Here is a 25,056-nt window from a genome sequence, read left to right on the forward strand (position 1 = left end):
GTAATATAGCTCCTCATGTCAAAGATACCACCAATTCTTTCACCGTCTCTCCACCATTCCCACCCCTTTACCTCTTGTTTCCCTACTGGTCACTGCTGACACCACTTCCCTATACACCAAAATCCCTCATGTCCATGGTCTTGCTGCTGTTTAACACTACATCTCCCAACATCCCTCGAGACTCCAAACGCACTATCTCCATCCTCATTCACCTAATTTTATCCTAACGCATATTCACTTCTGCCTTTGAGGGAAGGTATACAAACAAATCCACGGCACAGCGATGAACACCCACATGGCATCCTCCTATGCTAACCTCCCTAGCCTCCCAAAACCCCAAATCCCCTGGTCTCGTTCAGGTTCATTGGTGACATGATCTGGAATTAGGACAAAGACACCCTATCCTCATTGCTTTACAACCTTAGTTTGATTATTTATCATCATGCCCTGGAATGAGGGACATCCTAACCAAGATCTTCCCCAACCTTCCTAACAAGGTGTTCTGCTGCCCACCCTACCTTCACATCCTACTCCATCCCTAGGCCACTTGTAACCTTAATCCCTTACCATAGGGATAATATCTCTGTGGAAGACACTAGTTCAAGACCTGCATAATCCACCTACCCAGCACTTCCTATTCCAGTCCTGTCACAGGCTTATCTTTGCTGGGCCATCTGTGAAAGCTGCCACATTGTATACCAGCTCTGCTGAAACTTTTGCACAGCTTTTTATATTGGCATGACTAATCACCTGTCCATCAGGATGAACAGCCACCAGCAAACTGTAGCCAAGAGCAGAGTAGATGATGATGTTTGGTTTGTGGGGCGCTCAACTGTGTGGTTATCAGCGCCCATACAATTACCCAATCTTTGCTCAGTCCAATTTCGCCACTTTCCTGGATGATGATGAAATGATGAGGACAACACAAACACCCAGTCATCTCGAGGCAGGTGAAAATCCCTGACCCCGCCGGGAATCGAACCCGGGACCCCGTGCTCGGGAAGCGAGAACGCTACCGCGAGACCACGAGCGGCGGACAAGAGAAGAGCAGAGTAGACCACCCTGTTGCACAATATGCAGCTGAACATAACAGGCTTGATTTCAATGGCTGCTTCCCAACTTGGGTCATCTGGATCCTCTCCTCCAGCTTTCCTGAATTGTGCAGATGAGAGTTTTACTACACAGGTGGGAGTTATCCTGACAACATATTCTATGCTCCTGAAATTATCCCAGCCTCAACCTATGGTAACCTACTATACCCCACCCCTCCACCCAATTGTATACACCCCCTTGTCCTATCATCTCCTCCATTTCACATTCCCTCACCCTCTTTGTGTGGTACCCTCTACCAATGTACCCACCTGTCCTTTCTCCTTCCCTGCTCCTTTCCTTTTGTTCTTCCCGTTTTTTCCCTTTCCCCTACAATTTACTACTCCTCCCACACCCCACCACCACAAGCTATGCCTGGTACTCTCTAGGCCCTGCATGACCTGCCAGCCAGCACAGCTTATTTCCCCCCCACCCCACCCCCAACCATACAATGTTATCCCTCCCCCTTCCCTGCCCCACTCCAGGTTACTATTCACGTGGCAGTTGCTTTCCGGTTGGAGCTGCTGGTGATAGTGGTCATGTGTGTGTGTGTGTGTGTGTGTGTGTGTGTAATGTGTAACAGTCTTTTCATTGTGCCTGTTTGCAACTCTTCCTTATGGTGAGTACAATATATCCTTTTCCTGCTATTGTTGCTACTATAAAATAAAATATGTACTTTGGCTTATCACAGAGAACTTCATAAAATGACCTCTATGAACACATATGCCCAACAGAAGACTCAGCTGAAATGTTATAGGCTATTTATATGATTAGTTACAGAAGGTGTGTGACCAAATACCTACATACAACTGTGATATAGTCCTTGGGAACTATAACATCCAACTGAGCAATGAAAAAGCTTTCAATATATATCAACAGAAGTCAGGATCGCTCATTTTGCTGCCACAAACAAATAAACAACAGTAACCATCTGTTTACGAACAAAAAATATCTATAAAGGGACCAGAAAAATTACAGGAAAGAATGAGACAAATGCAACATATCATTTATTACTACCTAATAGGTGGGCATCTTATATAGAACATGAGGATATTTTCAGAGATGCTGATCCTTATTATGATCATTACTAAATTGGAGCACAAAGAAGCAAAAACTTGCACTGGTCATCAATGGAAACAATAATGCAATTTAAAAAATATAACTTAGACAGGTCCATAGTGACAGAATAATGGAACAGATGGAGACACGAGTTAAAAGATCATATGGACAAAGAATCAATCTATTAAAATGTAAATTCCATTGGAAAAAATGAAATACTGCGGGGAACAAGGAGACTTAGAAATGATGGTGGTATGATGACTGTAGACAGGAAGCAAGATTGAAATGTTTACAACAAAATAAAAGAGCCAACTGAAGAACAGAAACCTGAGATGTAAGTGTGTAAGGATAATATATCTTGCAGACAAACAAGCCATTCTGGATATATGAAAACATACCTTTAAAGGAATGAGCAACTAGTCTATTCCATGAAAGACTAAAGACAGAGAAGGCCACTTTATAATTTTTTTTCTACAGTACATTCACTTGCACAAAATTATAAAGCACCAACAAATAATGAAGCAACTGGTTGAACAATGTGTGGAACTGCTCTCCACAAACAAATACATAAACTTTTTAAGTTTATATGGAATCATGAAAGTATTCCAGAAGAGTGGAGTTAGGTGTGAGTTGAATCAGTACGTAAGAAAGGGGATAGCCTTGCTGCTCCAATTGCCAAGGCACTACCTGACAGAATGCAACCTACACAATTTTATCTAGTATTTTCCATAATAGGTTAGTTACACAATGGAAATTTGTTTTGGAAGAATATTAGCAAGATTTTAAGCCACTTCAATTGATCAACGAAAGAAGGAAGCACATAAATTTTCAGGGAAAGACAGGAAGACAGGAATATAAATCAATCACTTAGGAATGTAATAAATAGCAAATGCATGGAAGCCACGGCAAAATGGCTACAGGAAAAATGTGAAGAAATCAAAAAAGAAATAATAACTGGAAGGACTGACTCAGCATATAGAAGAGTCAAAACAGCTTACAGTGAAATCAAAAGCAGTGCAGCAACATTAAGAGCACAACGGAAATTCCATTGTTAACACAGAGAAGAGAGTGGACAGGTGGAAAGATTACATTGAATGCATCTATGAGGGGGAGGAATTGTCCGATGATATCATAGAAGAAGAAATTTGAGTCAAGATGGAAGACACAGGGGATCCAGTATTTAAGTCAGAATTTTAAAGAACTCTGGATGACTTAAAAATAAATAAGATAGGAGGGATAGATAGCATTCCACCCAAATTTCTAAAATCAGTGGCAAAAGCATTAACAAAATGACCATTCATGTTTGTGTGTAGAATCTACGAGAGTGGCGACACACCATTAGACTTTTGAAAAATATTCCTTACAGCTGATAAATGTGAGAACTAACACACACTCAGATGACAGCTCATGCATTTAAGTTGCTGACAAGAATAATATACGGACGAATGGAAAAGAAAACTAAGGATCTGTTAGATGAAGATCAGTTTGGCTTTAGGAAAGGTAAAGGCACCAGAGAGTCAGTCTTGACATTGTGCTTGATAATGGAAGCAAGACTGCAGAAAAATCTAGATCTGTTCACAGGTTTTGTTGACCTGAAAAAAGTGTTTGAGAATGTAAAATGGTACAAGATGTTCAAAATTCTGAGAGAAGTAGGAGTAACCCATTGGGAAAGATGAGTAATATACAATATGTACAAGAACCAAGAGGCAACATTAAGAGCGGGAAGACCAAGAAAAAAGTGGTTGGATTAAACAAGGGTTTACAATGGGGTGCAGTCTTTTGCCCCTGTTGTTGAATGTATATGTCAAAGAAGTAATGATGGAAATGAAAGAAAGGTTCAAGAGTGGGAAATTCAGGGTGAAAGAATATAAATAATAAGGTTCACTTATGACATTGCTATCCTCAGTGAGGATGAAGAATAATTATAGGATCTGTTTAATGGAATGAGCAGTTTAATGAGTACAGAATATGGATTGAGAGTAAACTGGAAAAAGACAAAACTCATGAGAAATAGGGGAAATGAGAATACTGAGAAGCTTACAATCAAAATTGGTAATCAAGAAGTAGACAAAGTTAAGCACTATTTCTACCTTGGAAGCAAAATAACTCATGACAGGCGAAGCAAGGAGGACATGAAAATCAGACTAGCACAGGTAAAGAGGGCGTTCATGGTCAAAAGAAGTCTGTTAGTATCAACACAGCCATAACTTGAGGAAAAAAAATTCTGAGAATGTACATTTGGAGGGCAGCGTTGTATGATACAGTAGGAAAACTGGAGAATGCAAGCATTTGAGATGTGGGGCTAAAGAAGGAATCTGAAAAACAGGTGGACTGATATGATAAGGATCGAGAACATTCATCGCAGAATCAGTGAAGAGAGGAATATATGGAAAGCACTGATAAGAAGGGACAAGTTGACAGAACATGCGTTACAACATCAGGGAATAACTTCCATGGTATTAAGAGGCAAGTTGGATAGGTAAAATCTGTAGGGGAAGACAGAGACTGGAAATGTTCACAAATAATAGAGAACATAGGGTTCAAGTGATACTCTGAGATGAGGACAATGACACAGAAGAAGAATTCGTGGTGGGCGACATCAAACTAGTTACATGACTGATGATTCAAAAAGTGCCTAGCAAGTCAACAAAGAGATCAGATATTTTTCCTGAGGCAAATATATGGAAAAGCATTTTAATACAATACTGAACTTCATAACCTCTACATGAACTTCAATCAGGCATTCAAATGACTTAAGATGGCAGCTATATTACAATTTAACATACCATAAAATAAATTTCACTCATTCAAGCAACCTTGGCTGAGTGCAAGGCTGCAGTGGAAGATGATGGAGATTTAAATACTCTGTTCAGTACAGTAATGGATTCAGACAATGCTTTACAATGAAAGTATTTTGTTATATAGGCACAATTCAAATGTGTAAGTACTTATGCTAATGCATGTCAATCATTAGTACAAAGAATCTCTCTTCAGAGAGAACAGTGAGTGAGGTGAAGCAGCTATATATCCCAGAAATCTTGCTAACAACTGAAAATTATGAACAGCATCTTCATTAGGAAAGGAAATAATAAATAAAATAGTCAGAAGCAGGTTTTCATTTAGAACTTATACAGTATCTTTACTATCTGGGATCTAACAGTAACTCTTAAGTACTTGTGTGACAAGAAGTAACTGAAGTACCCACAACGGGTGTAGCTGACCCAGTCACAAATGAGCTGAATATGTAAGTCTAGCCTTATAAAAAAAGAAATGTTATTATTTATGGCCAATCTTTGAACATAAATGAATAAAAACAGCCGGTATTTAACACCATTTAATGACCCTGTGATTTATGATTTGCTGAACAAAGGAAAAATAACCTAATATTAAAAAATGCTATACATTAATAATACAAAACTTAATAAATAAAGCACTAGTTTGCTTTTGTTCTACAGTAATACTTTTATTGCGTTAACCAGTTTTTGGCTTACAAGGCCATCTTCAGACATTAACTGAGTATTGTCACTAGTGCTTTTCATTTATCATAATGTTGTTCTACCAAGAACCGACGGAAGTTCAGTTACCATAATACAAAGCTTTTTTACTGTCAAAATATTTCAGTGAGATAAGCATTTTGTGCAGATAACTTTGGTATGCACTTTGAATGCCTGTCCCACATAGCACACACTGTTGAACGCTCATTTTTGTTTGTGCTTGGGCAGCTGTATCATCTATTCCATTCATGCAGTGCTAGTCCAGATCCCGTTTCCTTGCATATTTGATGTTGTTGATCCTGCTGCTATGGTACTTCCATACCTCTGATAACCAGAAACAATTCTTTTCTCTATGTAACATTGCAGGACATATGGCTATTACCAATTTTCCTGACAACACTCTTCAGGACAAGTTTGTCTGTTATCTCCTTCAGAAATATTCTTCATCGTACCTTCTGACTAGCATTCATCTTGTAAATGACATATGAGTTTAGTGCACAGACATTTAGAAAATGGAAGCCCTTGTTTTTCAACCAACACTATAGTTGCTGCATAGCTGGTTACAAGTGCCCACTGCTCCCTTAGTGCAAGTGTAGAAAGTCACAATTTCTAATTTTTATCAGTTAACTTGAACTTATCTTCTTCTCTTTCCTGGACAGGAAATTAGCAGCTGTGTCATGCTTATTTTTTTGTGATGTTTCCATTAAAGTCAGCTTCATGTGCAGCAATGTTCTCACAAGTTGTACACTTGTATAACAGTTATTAACATTTATGTTCCTTACTGAGTCTCTGACATGAGCAAAAAGATGTTGAACAACATCTACAGGACTATTACACTGCTGGAATGGACCATCAGGCTGCATTCCTGCATATTCCTCAACTGTGTCCAAGTAGAGTGTTCTAGAATCTACTATGGAAAATACTTTTAGCATTCTTTTTTTCCCTTCAAATACTGTGTAAATGAGTAATGACCCCAGAATGGAATGAATTGCTCATCAATCATCAAATATTCTGCTGCATTATAAACTTTCATAAAGTTTTTCCATATTAGTACCAGTAATTCATGATCCGCACCCAACTTGGTCAGACTTCTTACTCTCATCTCAGTCACAGGCATTATCAAACTGAATAAAGTGAAGCTCTCTAGGTTGCAGCAAGCAGCAGTGTCAAGGAATGCTTCTATTTCAAATCAATCTGTAACTTCAGCATCATGCCTCCTCTCAAAATTTGTGCCAATTTTTATAGTGTACATAACCAATTTGCCAATTGTATGCTTGTTGAAATGAAGGAAGAAGGCTTCCTCTGGTGTCTTTGTTCCATCTGCTGTGCCTTGACCTCCAGGCTTTTTTGCACAGCCCTATCAACTAAATGGCTGGCTGTTCCACTTGGTTTTACCACATCTGTTCAGAAAAAAAGAGTAGCGTTTCAATCACTGATTTATCACTACAAGCGGCAGAAATGTCTGAATCGGTATTGTGCACACTTTCATCAACACTGTCCTCTTCAAAGTCAGATAATTGTCACACAGATCCTTGTCATTGTTGTCAAGGTAATAATTTCTCTATCAATCAATATTTTAAGCATTCTGTGTCAGCAAAAACTCAGCAATACCTACATGGACTTCAAGCAGGCCTTTGATAGTCTAAATAGGGAAGAGATGTTAGAAGATATAAAACTGCTTGGCATACCATCCAAGTATATTTCGGTTATTAAGGCAACACAGGCAGGTTCAAAGACAATGGTGAGAGTAGATGGGGAATTAACTGACTGTTCACTATCAATGAAGGAGTTAGACAAGATGATGCTATTCCCACAATGCTTTCCAATTTGAGCTTTGAAGTAACTATATGAAAACTGCAAATATCTGGACACATAGTATAAGAACCACACAGTTAGCTGCATATGCTAATCACATTGCAGTTATTAGTACACAAAGGATGTCATTGGAGAGAGTAGTGACAGAAATGAAAGAAGTCACACAGTATAGGGAACTAGCAATTAACAAATCCAAAACTAAATGTGCAAAATTCCGTAGAACAGGGGACAATAACCTGGGTAGATTGTCAGTAGCAGATTTTGAATTTCTAAAATCCCGCATATTAGGTAGCAACAGGTATTATCATACATTTAAATAGCACATGACCTTGAGGGTGGTGAACAGACAGTTCAAAATGACAATATATATAAGGTCATGATTAGGCCAGTGGTCAAAAATGGATGTGAAGTATGGACACTAACTAGCACTGATGAAAAATGACTCTGAGCATTTGAATGAAGAATACTACAGAAAATTTATGGAGGGAGGACCTGAAATAATTAAGGTTCCTGGAGAGCAAGGACCAATTACAAGTTGGATCATCTCATACAGAGAGTTGATACTGTAAGGCTACTATGAAGTACAACAATAGCCTGTCTGGGACATGTCCTAATGATAGAGGACACAATAACTACAAAGAAGATCTTCCAGTGGAAATCTACAGGAAGAAAATTGAAAGGATGATCACGTAAGTGATGGCTGGATGACATGGAAAAGAAAAAAAGCATCAGTGGATGGAGAAGGAAAGTAAATGAGAGAGAAAAATGGAAGGAAATTGTTAAGAAGGCAAAGATCCACACAGGGTTGTGAAGCCACAAGGAGGACAGTGTCAGCAAATAAGAACAGTCCTATCATTTTCCTTTTGACTAAGAAAAGAAAATATAATACAAAAATAAAATTGGTTGGTAATTTGATTTGTCACACAGAAAAAAATCAATACACTTATTCGAACCCTTTCTAGCCTCAGTATTTTATGAACACACACACGTATCGAGTTAGAGGTGCAAAAACAGTGGAAAGCGAACACTCATGTCAAGTCAGAACACCAATAGTCGTGTCGGGTCAGACGCACAATACGTAAAACAATGAAGCCAAGAATGTCTCCATATAAGTTACCTGAAACAGCTCAACAATAAAAGAAAATACGAGGATCACTCAAAAATAAATGCACACTATTTTTTTTTTAATCCATCTTTTATTCTATATGTTTGAAAGTTTTACAGTGTATAGACACATCCTTTAGGAACAATATTTTCATTTCTCCACATAATTTCCATCCCTCTCAACTGCCTTACGCCATCTTGGAACCAGCGCCTGTAAACCCACGTGGTAAAATTCTGGAGCAACCTGTTGGAGCCACTGTTTGGCAGCGTGCACAAGGAGTCATCATCTTCAAACCTTGTTCCACAAAGAGAGTCTTTCAGTTTCCCAAAGAGATGATAGTCACATGGAGCCAGGTCAGCACTGTAAGGCGGGTGTTTCAGTGTTGTCCATCCGAGTTTTGTGACCGCTTCCATGGTTTTTTGACTTACATGTGGCCGTGCATTGTCGTGCAACAGCGAAACATCCTACTTTTGCCGATGTGGTCGAACATGACTCAGTCTAGCTTGAAGTTTCTTCAGTGTCATCACATATGCATCAAAATTTATGGTGGTTCCACTTGGCAATATGTCCACAAGCAAAAGTCCTTCAGAATCTAAAAACATCGTAGCCATAACTTTTCCAGCAGAAGGCGTGGTTTTGAATTTTTTTTTCCTTGGGTGAATTTGCATGATGCCACTCCATTGATTGCCTCTTAGTCTCTGGTGAAAAATGATGGAGCCATGTTTCATCACCTGTCACAATTCTTCCAAGAAATTCATCTCCACCATTCTCGTACTGTTTCAAAAGTTCGCTGCATACCGTTTTTCTTGTTTCTTTGTGAGCCACTGTCAACATCCTGGGAACCCACCTGGCACAAACCTTTTTTAATGCCAACACTGTCAGTATTCTGCATCACTTCCTTCCCCTATCCCAATGTAGCGTGGAAATTCGTTCACTGTGATGTGCCGGTCAGCAGTCACCAATTCATTAACTCTCTGCACATTGTCTGGAGTGTGTGCAGTACAAGGCCTGCCGCTGTGAGGACAATCCTCAATATTGCCGTACCCACTTTCATCACGTAACCTGCTTCCCCACCGACTAACTGTTCTGCGACCGACAGCAGCATCTCCATACACCTTTTTCAACCTCTTGTGGATGTTTCCCACTGTCTCGCTTTCACAGCACAGGAATTCTAAGGCAGCACATTGCTTCTGACGAACGTCAAGTTTAGCAGCCATCTTTAAGACATGCTGTGACAGCACCACTCACGGGAACAGGTTGAACTAAGTTTGAAAACAAGCAGGAAGGATGTACCTATACACTGTAAAACTTTCACACATGCAGAATGAAAACTGTATTTTTACAAAAATAGTGTGCATTTCTTTTGGAGTGACCCTCGTACATGCCCCCGGCAAATATCTGAAGATCACATGCCAGAGAAATTAAGCAAAAAATTAAAAATCTCTTGGGTAATTCTGACCCAATGTGAGTGCTCAAGGGGTTAATTGAGAAATTTCATGACAACTGAAATAAAACTGCACAGTTTAAGTGAAACAGTTTTTTCCTTACATATAAGATGTCACTGGACTTCCTGGTGTTAAACAAAAAGCTTATATTAAAAGTATCATGACCATAATCATGCAAGTTTTAACTGACAGATGTGAAACATTGACATTATTGAGTACTGACGAACAGCAGTATAGAATATTTTAAAACAGGATTCCATGCAGTGTCAATGTGATAGTTCAAAATAGCAATGGTTCCAAGAGAACCAGTACAGCCATCAAGCTAAAGTGCTTTACACAAGGAGCTGGCATTCCAAGACTGAATGAAGCTATGTGTAGCTTGGATGTGTTCCTTCAGTCAAGTTCTGCAAGAGGTACTAAAAAGAGGAACTGATACAACAGACAACCTACAAGAAAATACAAAAACACTTAATCCTCTTCCATAGAGTTGCAATATCCTAAGGAGAACAAGAATACTCAGGAAATACTCTGTTGTTGGTACTCCAAATGGCCCAGTTGCTTCCAAGTGGTTGCATATTATCCCCACCACGGATTGATGAGCAGTAATCCAGGTAAATGCAGTATTTTTTACATTTTACGATGTCTCTTCTTTCTGTATTTTGGCTTTTTTTCCTTTGTTGAGGTTCCTTTTTCTGCAGCCTCACTTGATAAATGCAAGTTAATCTGGTTGTCATTTTAGTTTTCTACAATTTTGCTCTCCTCTTTTTTCCTTACTTTTTAACCAGATCCTCTGATGATGAACTGGTAGTAAGTCAAAACCCATAATGATATATCACCTTAATGATCTGAGACTGAAATATATAACAAAAAATTCATAGGGTTTCCACTACTTTTTCTTAGGCAATTGTCGAGTCTGGAAAATATGATATATATGCTTTCAGAAGTACAGTTTTCACCGTTAACACCTTAGTTTCTAAACTGTACCTCTTAGTGACTTTTCACAAAATTACTCTTTTCAAACTGATCTAGTTTCATGATCGCATATTTACTATTTTCTGAAAATATGTTGATCAAGGGAAGAAGCTGGATTTATAATAAAAAAATAAGAAGAAGGAGACAAATGTAAGAGGGTTCACTACAACTATGTCTATGTAAAAAAGTTGTAAAATGTGCAATTCTACAACAAAACAATTTCAAGTTCAATCAAACTGTATCTACAGAGTGAGATGGTGTAGTGGTCAAGTAGCTGAACTTTTATTCAGAAGGGCAGTAATTTAAACAACAGCCCAGCCATCCTGATTTAGGGTTTCCATAGTTTCTCCGAACTGCTTAAAGCAAATGCCAGGATGGTTTCTTTGAAATGGACAAAGCCAGTTTCCTTACCCAATCCAAACTTAATCTTCACAATTAATGGCCTTGTCATGGATGGGCTGCTAACTCATAATCACTGTTTCCATCTGGAGGTTGTAAAATCAGCTGATTGCTTCTTTAAGCAGAACAAATCACGTACAGACAGCATGTGGTTCAGAAATTTATTTTGTGGAAATGGTAGAAATTTTTCTATTTTTAATTGTGAAATTCACTGCACATAAACCTCAAACAAGTATGAATGGAATGCAAGATAGCAGAAATAGCTGACTGTTACTGTGTTTCTTACTGAAAGATATTACAGAAGATAATAACGTTTAAAAATCTGTTTATATGCACTTTACCCATCCAACAAGCAAGGTGACACTTCAGCAAATAGCTTGCTACAATAATACACCAAATCCCACAATAGTTGCCACAATGAGAAGTATTACATAAACTGTATGGAAAATACATACTGCATGGTTCACAGATGGCATAGGCTTCGAATTTGACACAAGATTCGGACTGCCAAGTGGAGATGCCTGTTGTTGAGGTGACTGTTGTTGCGTCTGCTGCTGCATCTGCTGCTGCTGCTGCTGCTGCTGCTGTTGCTGCTGGGGTGATGGTGGCTGTGCTTGTGCCTGTTGTACTTGCTGGGGTTGCTGGTAAATATACTGGCCCTGCTGCTGGGAAAAGTTGTCCAGTGGTACTGTTGTGCTATCAACTGTCACACCCTAAAACAAAAATTTAAACAGAGCATGTGAAAAAAATACAGTGCATATCCAACCAGTCACCATATGACTAATGTGAATAAGGCGACAAAGGAACCTCTCGGATCTGCAAATATGAAAGAATTTCTTGTGAAGAAAGTGACACTAATTTAATGATATACAGTACATAAAAAATACAGTCATCTTCATGCTACTGAAACAACAATCTGAGAGGATGGATATCGAGCTAGAAGTTTATACAGCCTTCCAAATTCTCGGTTAAGATAGTACAGCCCTAAATTAACATCCAGAATGTGTTTCACTTGGAGAAAAGAAATGTAAAATGGGAAAAACAAGAAACTTCAATAGCATTCACCCAAATATCCATAAATATATGGATTTTCTCTTGCCGTAGTATGCAAATAATCATTAAATCAAGAGACTCACTGAAAATTTATGAAATTTTCATTACTAAGTTAAAAGCTTTCACAGTAACACAATAACCAGTTTAGCTGTCTTAATAGGCCCATGGCCTGCCTAAAAACTTATGCCTGTCAGTATTTATCTCTTACTATTCCATCTCTAAAGAGACTCTCCTGCTAGTCTTATCACTTGTACAGTTACTTCATCCCATCTTAGCTGAATGGGCAGCAAAGTTCCATGTTCTCAGAGAAGCCACAATGTGTTTTGAACAATCAACATGACATGATTTTTTTTGATTACTCACAAGTATTCAACAAATGGCAACTAAAAATTGTCTCCTTACTTCACAGATTGCTTTAGTACTGAGAGATTTCTACAATAAAAGGTAAATGTTTCCGACTATCTGATTTATTTTTATCAAAAACCATAATGATCCAGGTTTATTTATGTAAATCCTAGCTTTACCCATAGCTGCATCGATACTAGTAGTTTTGTTATGACGGGTGATGGTGAATAAGCACACTAGCAGTTTACAAATATCTGGCTATATAATGGTGTAGAGAGGTGTGTGTGTGTGTGTGTGTGTCTCCATATTATATATATATTGATACATAATTTATGAGATTCTAATATTTTTCCATATGTCGAATCTTTACAAAAAAATATAAAAACTACAACCATTTTTGTTCTTATCAATCATTTATTGCACTATCTTATCAATACAGTTCTAGCACAATAATTTTGGTCTTGCCTTCTTTTGCAATTACGTAAATGCTTTGTGGATTGGATACACTTGAGCATGCCGCATGAGAAAGGAAAACACAGTTTTTCTAAATGCACATTGGCAACTTTTGAGTATTTGCCCTTGGTCTTTATTTATGGTATTTCCAAATGCAATTTTTAGTGGCACACTGAAAGGAAAATCCATCAGTTTAATTGGGATTTGTGGAATTAAAACATTTTCTGCTCTAGCTGTGCCACTAATAATAATAGCCCTAACAATATTTAAGTCAAGTTATGTAATATACAAGTGTGCACTGTTACACACACTGGTTGCATCACGATATTGCATTGAGATTGTCAGAACACCAATCTTTACCTTCATTTATGAGAAGGCACAATGCCAGAAATTTACAAAACTCTGTATGGTAGAGGTGACTTGTTCAGTGCCCATAGTTTTGTTGAAGACAGATATTCTGCAACATACCATTCCACTTGTGATGTATTTTTTCAAGTTATATAGGTTAATACAATCTTTTGCGACTGTAATAAGAATTTTATTAAGACAGAACACATTTCAGTTTATTTTAAAGCATCTTCAATGTGCACAGGAAGAATATTAGTTTTCCTTACAATTTTCTGTGCTAGGATGATGAACAGTTCTCATGCTTTAACTAACTACTATAAACAATAGACAATTACTATTATTGCTCAAAATCCTTTCATTTCTTATGTCATTCTTGACATTTTTCTACAAGTGTGGTAGATTTGTGGGGACAGCACATTAACGGACACAAAAACCTACCACATATGGGATGGGTCAAAAGTCACAACCTCTTGTAACCCAGTAAAAACATTAAGGCAATATGCTATTTTGTCTAAAACTGACATGGTGAGACTGTGGCTGTGTACAATTAATGTAGGTTAATTCTTACAAAGAAGAAAACAGCAACCAGCCAGTGGCTGTTTTCTTCTTTGTAAAAATTAACTTACATTACGGCAATGTTTTTGGAAACTATAGATACAAACATCATAGTGCACTGTTACTTTTTTTTCAGGTAATTACTGACACGAACTTCAGAATGCACTGCTATTAAGTCAAGCATCTCTTGACATTTCTTGAGCGAAAATGAACTACTTAGCCAAAATTGCTTGTAAACAGCGTTTATTGTCAATTAGCACTTTCAGAAAGCATGGTTACTATCTTCAGATCTCGATAAAAGGTTATTGCTTGTCTCCTATACCAGTTGTACAAGTACAAGCATCTGACAAATTACTCCGTATACTGTGGTTTTAACCTCGACTTGCTGCTGCATTGTTCATCTTGTCCCTCACATACCTGGCAATGTTTCAGAAAGAGTACTTCTACAGCTGGCACAGGAGATGTGCAATAACCTTTCATCAAAAGCTGAAGATGGTAAACCACGGGTACTCAAAATGGTAATCGACAATAAACATTGTTTACAAGTGATCTCGGCTAAGAAGTTCATCTTCTCTCAAGTTATTATTACAGCCCCTCACCACTCAAAATGAGTAAACAGAACTCAGATTGCTCACTGTTGATTCAAACCTGTTATAAAGATGTTTCCTAATGAAGGTTATGCAATAAAAACATGTTGCACAGGCAGTTATAATTCAATAATAAATAAGTGGAATAATTATTTCAACACCATTCCACCAACAGACAAGGCAACCTATAATTTAGGGAAACATTTTGAGAAAAATGAATCTCCAGTGGATTGCCACAGGTCAGGTAGGCCATCAATAAATGATGAAAGAAAGTTTAAAGCTTTGCAATAAGTTATCCAGAACACTAAAATGATAAACTGCATGGCATGGGACGATAAACAATTGAAGACTTGAAAGAAGCTATTTATAACACTTCTGAAGATATTGATTCCAACAAATGACACTGTAAACATGTATGATGAAGCATCTTAGGTCATCTGATGAAATGTTGAGAAAATTGTTATAAATAATCCTGAAGCATCAATAAAGTTTCCTGTTATTTCACAATTCCAACTGTTTGCTTTGTATTTAATTAGGTGACAATGGGTAATGGTTTCTGTACCACCCTATATGTGTAGAAGAATGTGAAGAATGATGAAATAAATGAAAACAGTATGGGTAATCATAGTAACTGTATGCTGTTTGTAGTAGTAAGCTAAAGCATGAGAACCTTTCATGATACTAGCATACAAAATTGTAAGAAAATGCTCCGAAGTAAAGCAGAATGTGTTTGGTTTTAATAAGACTCCCATTACAATTATTATTTATCCATATTTCTTGAATAACTGCAAGTGTGGAAAAAAAAGATGCTATAAAAACAACACGTATTAGTCTACACCAAAATTGCCCTTCCCCAATTTAATAAATTTAAATACAGTTCTCAAGCTTACCAACAGATTTTATTTTTCTGCCACCACACTATTTCACCATCATCAAAACTGTCCATCTTTGCCTCTTGCCCCGTTATGTAGCGATACTTTTTAAAATTTCAGAAAAAGCATGCACAAGTAAACATTGGACTCGCAAGGTCAAGGAGTAGTACACACGCACACACACACACACACACACACACACACACACACTCACTCACTCACTCACTCACTCTCCCCCCCCCCACACACACACACTGCCCCCCCCCTCTCTCTCTCTCCTCCCCCCCCCCCCCCCCCCCCCGAGTCATTGGCCTCCTTGAAAGCGTCACTTGCATCTCATTTTACCCTCTTAAGGGCAGAAATTTGACATGAATATTATCATTGGACACATGTTTTATGATGTTCACTAAAACTTTACTCAATAACAATGTCTTTAACTGCTTAGTTCAACTTTTGATAACCAATCATCCTTCAAAAACACTCTCTACAGTTGGTTTGCAGAATTTTGTTGGGGTTTCCTGAAGATCAATCAAAATAATTTGTTCCAAAAAAACATCAATGCTGTGTGCAAGATGAATGAATCCAATTGGCACGTGATACACCATGAGGAGCATCCTTAGGTACACTACAGATTTTAATATGTTCTATTTTGCATGAAAATTCAGCTGTGAAAAGTGTCTGTTCCAATGTTTCCACAAAATTTTACTGAAGCTCAAAGTCATGCATGTATCAATTATTGTAACGATAGGCTTGAAACATTCCGCTGAGGAAATGCAAAATTGGGATACATCATCATCACAAGAGATGAAACTTGGAAATACTTGAACAAAATAGAAAATAAACAGCAATCTAATGTTCGCAGGGGGAGGGGCGGGGTTCATAAGGGCACTTATTGTGTCTCTGGCTTTCATGTTTCACACTGCTCTTGGTAATGGTTTGCATGATGAATGATGGAAAGTGAACATGATGAATCACAAGTAGGATGTGGTTAGCAAAACCCGTTGCTCATTCATGATTTCCTATGATTTTCAAATGAAATTAGCTCGTATTTTGTTACATTCGCAGAAATTTAAGCTGTTCAAACTAACTCCCAGCACATGCAAAATATCTGTGACAACCAAGGTAAGTGCTTTCATTGCATGCTGTTTATTATCATCTGACTGGCTGACACGAATGATAGTGAACTGCCAATAGCAGCACAAAACAGAAGAGCCTCCAACACCACAAGTGCACTTTAGCCCTGCTTGGGTTTTCTACGATGAACTAAAACCAACAAAACTGGTTCTTTTGGGAAGCACTTTGTAGTGATTCAGAGTTTGGTGCGGTATCACTGATTACTTTGCTGTCCACATGATATACGGCAATGTGTAATATATGATACTTTGTTATATTTAACCCTTCACTCAGGAAATGTGATCAATTCTGGCAGAATGCTTCTACACCCTCTTTCCCTTCTTAAACTGCAAACCCAACTACGTTTATTGTTAGTTGCATTATCATCTTTTTTGTTTCTTGCTGACACAAGTTAAGAGTTTCTCAGACAGCACCTTGTGAACTGAGTAACTGTCTTCTACTGTATAACACAAAATATGTTTGCAGGAAAGTGTCAATTTTAACGATCCTTAGTTTGATGACATTGTTAGTCAGTAGATGGAGGAAGATGTCAGTGATACAGATCAAGAAACAGATGATGATTTTGGACTTTAGGACAGTGGTGATGGGCGATCATTCTGTTTCGCTAACTTTAATCACACAGGATTAGTTGCACAGAAATAGCATTATTACAGCAAGAATGGTTTGGGTGGTCAAGGGATCCTTTCCAAAGTCGATTTTCAAGGACATCAAGGCACAGTATTGTCTTGCAGCTTCCTGGTCTTTGTCCTGCGGTGAGAGTTCTCGGGCATCATGTGGGGCCTGAAGAAATCTGGAGTTTAGCAATCAACGGTACAATGTTGAAGACAATACTAAGATTCACAAATCTCAAACCTGAACGAGTTCCATGGAAAAGTGCAAATGCCACAGACTTGAGAGATGTTGATATGACTGAACTGTAAACATTCTGTGACCACCTCATCAATACATTTGTTTTTAAACTGAACTGTGAGGACGCTTCTGCTATTTGAGCAACAGATGGGGCATTTTTTGTAGTGTCATGAACCAAAACATTGCACTTTCACATCTCTGTTTCGATGAACATCACGATAGAGATGAATAGGCGGCAGCTGAACCAACGGCAGTTATATCTGACATTTTTGAGAAATTTGCAAACTGTCCAAGAAACTTGCAGTTACAGAGTAACTACAAAATCCATTATTTTCTGAGTGGCTATATTTACATGGGCAAGGATGTGATAAAAGAAATCTCACAGCTGAGGATAAATGCTGTTCACTCCTCTCTCACGCATGCATCTGACATCTTCCACCATTCAAAACAATGACTCAAAAAATGCGACAACTGACAGTTGGTATTCTTCTGTAGAACTTGCCCAAGTGATGCAAAAAACTGGTTTGATTCTGGTTAGTACAATGAGGAAAACCTCCTGTTTTGTATGTTCCACAGAAAAACACAGCTACTGTCCTGCATTCCAGTATGCATCATGAGCCCAACACAAATAAGTAAACACTAAAGTCTGACATTATTCAGCTAAAAAGTGAAAATGAAGCGCGAGTAGGCAGCATCAATGAAAAAGATTTTGTTTACAGTTCAGGAAAGAGAACTCTTTGATGGCTTTGTATTTTACACAAACATAGATATTAGTTGTGTCAATGCATGTGTATTGACAACAACTACCCAGATAATGGATTAATGAGCTAGCTGAACTTTTTGAACAAACTTGTGAAGCAGTTTGTTACTCCTCACATAGGAACAAGAATTTTAAAAAAATCCATCTTGCACATGAACTGAATGCTTATATCAGGAGAGCACTGGGAGTTGGTACAGAAACTGTATCAGTGGATGCAACAGATGTCCATCTTAACAAGAAAGAGATGTGTAAACTTCGTGATCCAAAGAAGAGCAGGAATATGGCCTTCCTGTATAAACTGAGCCAGATTCCTATTTTCCTTGAGCACTCCAAGAATGTGTGTGTTCCAAATTTCACATGTGAAATATAAATGTAAAATGAAGTTTCAGTAGAGGTACGACAGAACATAGGCAATTCATTAATTAAAATAATGTTCACGGAGAAGTGACACTTCAGAGTCACGTTATTCACATCACATTACAACTTCTAATAAAATGATAGCTTGTTTTGTTGGATACACTGGTCATGCAGTGACCATTGCTTTGGGAAATCTAGGAGCAGTTAAATGCTGAATGATGTACGGCAATTTGCTGCAACCAACTGTCAATAACATCTGGAAAAAATAACCGAAAATGCAGCATTGCCCTTCATCATATCAGTGCGACCAATCTCACAGCACAACAAGCAATAGATTTTTGACACACAAAAAATTAAGTCAATACCTCACTGTTCCATTTTCTCCCGATTTACCTGCCAACATCATCTTTTTTTACACTATACATAATAAATGGAAGAAGAAGAAGAAGAAGAAGAAGAAGAAGAAGAAGAAGAATGGACAGATATTTTCACTGCCTTAAGAGGCTGCTGAATCATCCTAAAAACCATATTTTTGGGGTATCATTATCAAAACAGGAAAAAATAGTTACCTGAACTGAAAGCATGCAAAAATGTATACAGCTTTGTACATTTTATTTACTTTCATTGTTTCTGTGAAAACTTACAAGGTGGCTTTGGTAACCCCACTGGCAATGATTTTTTACATTCAAGATCAGAAGTGCTTGAGCCACACAGTAAGCACACTATAACAAAACCTCTTCTGACATGCACAAGTGCTACATTAGATTCCATTGAGCATGGCTCTCTGGTGACCAATAACAATACTTAAGACTGTATCAACTTCAAAAGGACAACTCTCTCCATACATTCTGTTCACAGCAATGACTGAATTGGTAGAGCAAAACAATTCCACTTAAACAGGAAGACATAACTATATTTAGAAAAAATACTTTTAAAATCCATTTACTTACTTACCAGGTAAGCTCCCACTGCTTTGCTCATGGAGATCATACGGTCTGCACAGACCTTTTTTTTTTTTCTTTTTCTCTAATGAAATTTTTATGTTGTTCACAAGTTGCAAAACCTATTAAACTTTTCACACTAATTAAGGCCCTAGAATCATGGTCTTTTCTGAATTTATGTCTGCCCAAAATGCGATTTTGATAGCTGGAGTCAGAGATTTTTGTTAAACATGCATTTTGTGTTCTTTTGGTGATAATGTCACAGAAAATTTCATCCCCTTGTACATATTTCTTTATCTCTAACCAAGAAGTGTGAAGTATGAAGTATGAACTTCCATAGATTTAGCTTTGAAAACACTTTCATAACGAAATAATTTCATAAAATTATCCTTGTCACCTCTTAGGATGTTGAACTTCCAAAGACACTGCAACAAGTATTTTTTATTTGTGACTGAAAAGTCAAACACCCAATTTCACAGATTTAGCTTTAAAAATGCTTCCATAATGAAACAATTTCATTAAATATTTTAGCCCATATTTCATCCCCTTAGAGATTGAAATTCCAAAAATAATGAAACACGTTTCTTATTTGTAACCAAAAAAATCAAATGCCTATTTTAATAGGTCTAGCTTTAAAAATACTTTAGTAGTTATTTCACCCATGATTTCATCACCATAATGGTTAAATTTTCAAAAATGCTGAAACTTGTATTTCTTTACCTATTTTCGTAGGTCTCGATTCAAAATTACCTTAATAGCACGGACGGGGCACTCTGGGCGGGGGCGACGAGGAGGGACGAAGACAGGGCAAGATGGGCAGTGGTGGAGAGGCGGGTCGAAGGCAGGGAACAGTGGGAGTTGGTGAACATGTGGGATAAGGATGGGGCACAATGGGCGGTGGTGAAGAGGTGAGACAAAGATGGGGCCCAAGCCAGACAATAAGCAAATTCGTCACCCTGTATCCCCGTGCAGCCAGGAAACCGAAAAAGTAGCATCACCAAACAACAGTAACAGTTTTTCCTGTTCCACGTGTAAAACTTAAAAGGACAGTACTACATTCTGTGACAACAGAAATCTGAAGGCATATCCTACATGATCTGCAGATTTAGAACCAAGGGGGTAGAAAACAATGGAATCCTGAAACCCCCTTAAGAGCATTCAGAAGAAACAATGGAACACCGTTGGAGCAATGGAGGCTTTCAGACCACAGAAGAGAGACATCCGATATATATTGGTGACACAGGAAACCAGGAGCTGGGACTGTCGAATCAAAAAGGGAGACATCCCAGCATCAACCAGAAGACTATTGACTGGGCTAGGCAAATGATGGTGAATGGAATCCATGAGGAGCAGTGTGGAAGAGACAGCTAATCTAAGAACTTGACGACGACAGTTCAGAGGAGACAGATCGAGGTAGAGCTCTGGATCAGAATAGATTGTAGTATGGCGACATAAACACACCACCCTGGACTTAAAGAGAGAGAGAATTTAAAAACCATGCAAGAGTCTCCATGTGGAAGCACACCAGATGACACCGAAGAGCTGTCGTTCCACAGAGGCCACCCAGTGGGAGCTAGCCCAATTACAGAAATCATACACATACAAAGCAGTGGTGACCAACAGTCTGCCAGAAGTCCAAAGTTCATTAACACTGATGACAAAAAGGAGAACTCTTAAGACCAAGCCCTGTGGGATGTCATTCTCCTGGGTCCACTGAGAGCTGAGAATAGTGCCAACATAGACTTTGATGTCTAATGGGACAGGAACTGGCAAATAAAAATTGGGAGGGCGCTCGAATACAACAATTATGGAGTCTAAGGAGGACGGGATGGAGCCAAGCTGTGTCGTAGGCCTTGCAAAGATTGAAGAAAACAGCAACAAGATGGCAGTGCTGGGGGGGCAAAAAAAAGGCCTGCTGAACTGCGGTTTCCAACTGAAGCAGATGGTTGATCAGAAACCGTTCCTCCTGAAAGCCACACTCTTAACGAGATAAAAGGCTCCAAGATCAATGACCCAATTCAACCGACGAGCCAGCATCTGTTCTAGTAACTTGCACGGGGGCATTGGTTAGGCTGACTGGCTAGCAACTATCGAGGGATGACATCCTTGCCAGGCTTGAGGACGGGAACACCAATACTGTCTCTTCACTGAGATGGGAAGATACCATGGAGGCAAATACGGACAAACTGCTCAAGGAGAGTGTGTCGTTGTGGAAGACTGAGGTGTTGAAGCAATTGGTTATAGATGTAATCAGGGCCAGGAGCTGAATGTTGGGAAGAAGAGAGGGCGATAAGAAGATCCCATTCAGTAAAAGGTTCATTGCAGGCTTCTGCCTGAGAAGGGGTAAAACATAAGCTGGAAGCTTCGGCCCACTGTTTCCAGAGGAGGAAGATGACTGAATAGAAGGCTGATAACAATGCCATAACAAAACAGGTCATGAAATGTTCAGCGAAAACTGATGGATCTTTACGAAGGCCACCTTGAATGGAAAGGCCTGGAATGAAAGAATGCCACCGAGTGTAGTCTACACCCAAGACCAAGGGGAGAAGACCCTTCTAAAGAGGAGACAAAATCTTGCCAACACACATTCTTGATCTGTTTGATTAAGTAACAGGTTTTGGTGTGAAAACATTTAAAGGTAATAAGACTGGCAGAGGACGGCTGCCACTTAAGATGCTGCAAGAAGCAACGGCAATCATGGATAGTGATGGAGACAGCCATGCTCCACCACGGAACTGGCGGACGGCGAACGGACCCTGTCAATTGGGCAACAGAAATGACAGCAGCACAGATTATCTCATTGGACAGACCACTGATGACTTCACCAATAGCATGTGACAATGAAGATGTAAACATGACCTGGGAGGTATATAGAGGCTAGTCACCATGATGTAAAGCCCTGCAGGGTAACCTGGTCATCGGGTGCAGGAAGGGTACGAGAGAATCAACGGGAAGTGGTCACTACGACAGAGGTCATCATCTGTCGACCAGTGGAAGGAAGGATGGAAGGAAGGAAGGAAGGAAGGATGGAAGGAAGGAAGGAAGGAAGGACAGGGGAAGAGAGCAAAAAATCAATGGATGAGAAAGTGCCATACGCAGTGCTAAAATGAGTAGGGGAACCATCATTAAGAAGGTATAGGTCATGGTTTGCAAGACACTGGTTTAAAGAGAAGGCTCTGACTACACAAAAAAGTGCTGCCCCGCTAAAGGTGATGAACATTAGAATCCCCAGGAAGGAGGAAGGGAGAGGGGAGTTGTTGAAGGAGGGCAGTGAGGGCAGCAGATGTAGATGGCCTATCATGAGGGAGGTAAAGGCTGCAAACTGACTGCAGAGTCCAAGTGGACCCAGCTGGCAACTGCTCCCAATTTGATACGTAGTGGGATCATGTATCAACAATATCCATAAACACCAACGAACAAATGCCATCAGAAGCCCTCAAAGAGCCAACAGAAAGCACAGAATCCACAAAGGGTCAGTGAGTGTGCATCAGTAAAATGAGATTCCTGGAGAATGACACAAGCTGCCAAGAAAAAGGCAATAAGGTTGAGGAGGCAAGAGCCCCGAGGGAGAGAAGGCTTCTGCAAGATCCGGTACCAAAAGAGCGGGCAACCTTAGATTGCCCAGAATGTGTGTCCCAGGGCCAAGTTGTGGTAACAGGTGCCCCGGGCCAAGTTGTGGTAGCAGGCCTCTGGTCTGAGACATACTGGAGGGAGGGATCCAAGGAAAGCACCGCAGAAGGCGGACGTGTCTTTGTCCGGGGATGGGACTGGCATTCGGGCGAGAGAGAGCATGGGAACCGCTGAGGAGGGAATAAGGAGAGGAGGATGGGATGAGGTAAGGAAGAGGGAGGAAGAGTAAGTACGTAACAGGGGCAAAAGTGTAAGTCATGGACCGAAGGTGAGGTCAGTTGTACTTCTGATAAGCCTCAATGTAAGATAAGTGATCAAGGGACTTATACTCCAGGATCTTCTTTCCTTTTTTATAAGCTGGGCAATCTTATGAATATGGTGAGTTATGGTAGTCACAATTAACACACACATGTGGCAGAACACTGGGGCTCCCATCATGGAGAGAGTGTCCACATTAACCACACAGACGGTCCGCTGTACTTTGGAAGAAGGGATGTATGGCTTAATGTCATACCTATTACACATAACCTTGACCTTCTTCGGTAAGGTATCTCCCTCAAAAGCCAGAATAAAAGTGCTCATATATGTGCAACTGTCCTTACAACCTTTCTGCACACACTGAACAAAATGAATGCCCTGTCATTCCAGACTGGCCCAGAGTTCTCACAGTTTGAAGGATGAGGCCCCTATGATAAATGACTCCCAAAAACATAAAAGGGCTGCAGAATGGACAGCAGAAGTAGTTCTGACCAACAGGGGACCTCACCACATCTTATTGAGATGACTCCACTTGGCCAAACTTGTCTTCAATGTTTTCCACAAAAAATAATGGATTTGTCAAGGTGAATGTGTCTCTGTCTGTTCTAGCACAGACCAGGCAGCAGGGAAAGTGTTTCACCCCAAGCCGGCGAGCCTGTGCCTCCTCTCAAGATGTAGCCAGGGAAGGGAAGGCAGCAGGGTCATAAAAAGCAGCATTCAATGATCTGCCGTCAACCGACGAGATGGCCATAGAAAAATGGCCAGATTTTTGGAGCTTGATACATTTCATATGTAAAGCATCCGCCCTGATACCACCCACTCTGATCAAGGGCTCTCCCCATGAGCACCACCCAGTCACAGTAAGGCCTATCTGGGACAGCGGTCATTGCTGGGAGTTCCGATGCTTCAGAATGACAAGCAACCCACTCTTAGGCATACATAGGGAGCAACAGCTCATGTATCAGAAGTGTGATCCCTGTGTTGTCAGGGGGTTCAGACAGATGGACATAGGGAGCCAAGTAATATAAACATGGATGGTGGACCAACAATCTGTACTGGGCAAATACATCAGTCTCCCCATTATCGAATAAATTATGTTAGCAGCTGCATTGTCCTGATGAAATAGAATTTGCTTTCTCTTTCAATTTAGACTAAGTTTTTTTCTTCCACATGGTTGAGATTACATGGGTGATATTTGTCAAATATTACCTTGCAGAAAACATATCCAAACTATGTTAAGATATTTCAGCATTTTTTTGTCAGCGCTCACCAAAATAATGTGCTATCCATGCTGCACACAGTTAACTAACTGTACACTTTCTTCTTATATACACTATGTGACCAAAAGTATCCAGGCACCTGGCTGAAAATGACTTACAAGTTTGTGGTGCCCTCCATCGGTAATGCTGGAATTCCATATGGTGTTGTCCCACCCTTAGCCTTGAAGACAACTCTTGCAGGCCTAAGGTCAATCGGGTACTGGAAAGTTTCTTGGGGAATGACAGCCCATTCTTCACAGTGCTGCACTGAGGAGAG

General features: G+C 39.4%; 1 protein-coding gene across 3 annotated transcripts in view; it reads right to left on the reverse strand.

Moving 5' to 3' along the window:
• Positions 1–25,056, reverse strand: part of LOC126187823 (CREB-regulated transcription coactivator 1-like) — a 369,127-nt gene that overhangs the window by 169,132 nt on the left and 174,939 nt on the right. For all 3 annotated transcript variants that reach the window (XM_049929121.1, XM_049929120.1, XM_049929119.1), the window contains one exon: positions 11,834–12,091. In XM_049929121.1, coding sequence (XP_049785078.1) covers positions 11,834–12,091 — 258 coding nt within the window. The remainder of the gene's footprint in view (positions 1–11,833; positions 12,092–25,056) is intronic.

The sequence above is a fragment of the Schistocerca cancellata genome, chromosome 5, assembly GCF_023864275.1.
Source record: "Schistocerca cancellata isolate TAMUIC-IGC-003103 chromosome 5, iqSchCanc2.1, whole genome shotgun sequence".
NCBI classification, from domain to species: domain Eukaryota; kingdom Metazoa; phylum Arthropoda; class Insecta; order Orthoptera; family Acrididae; genus Schistocerca; species Schistocerca cancellata.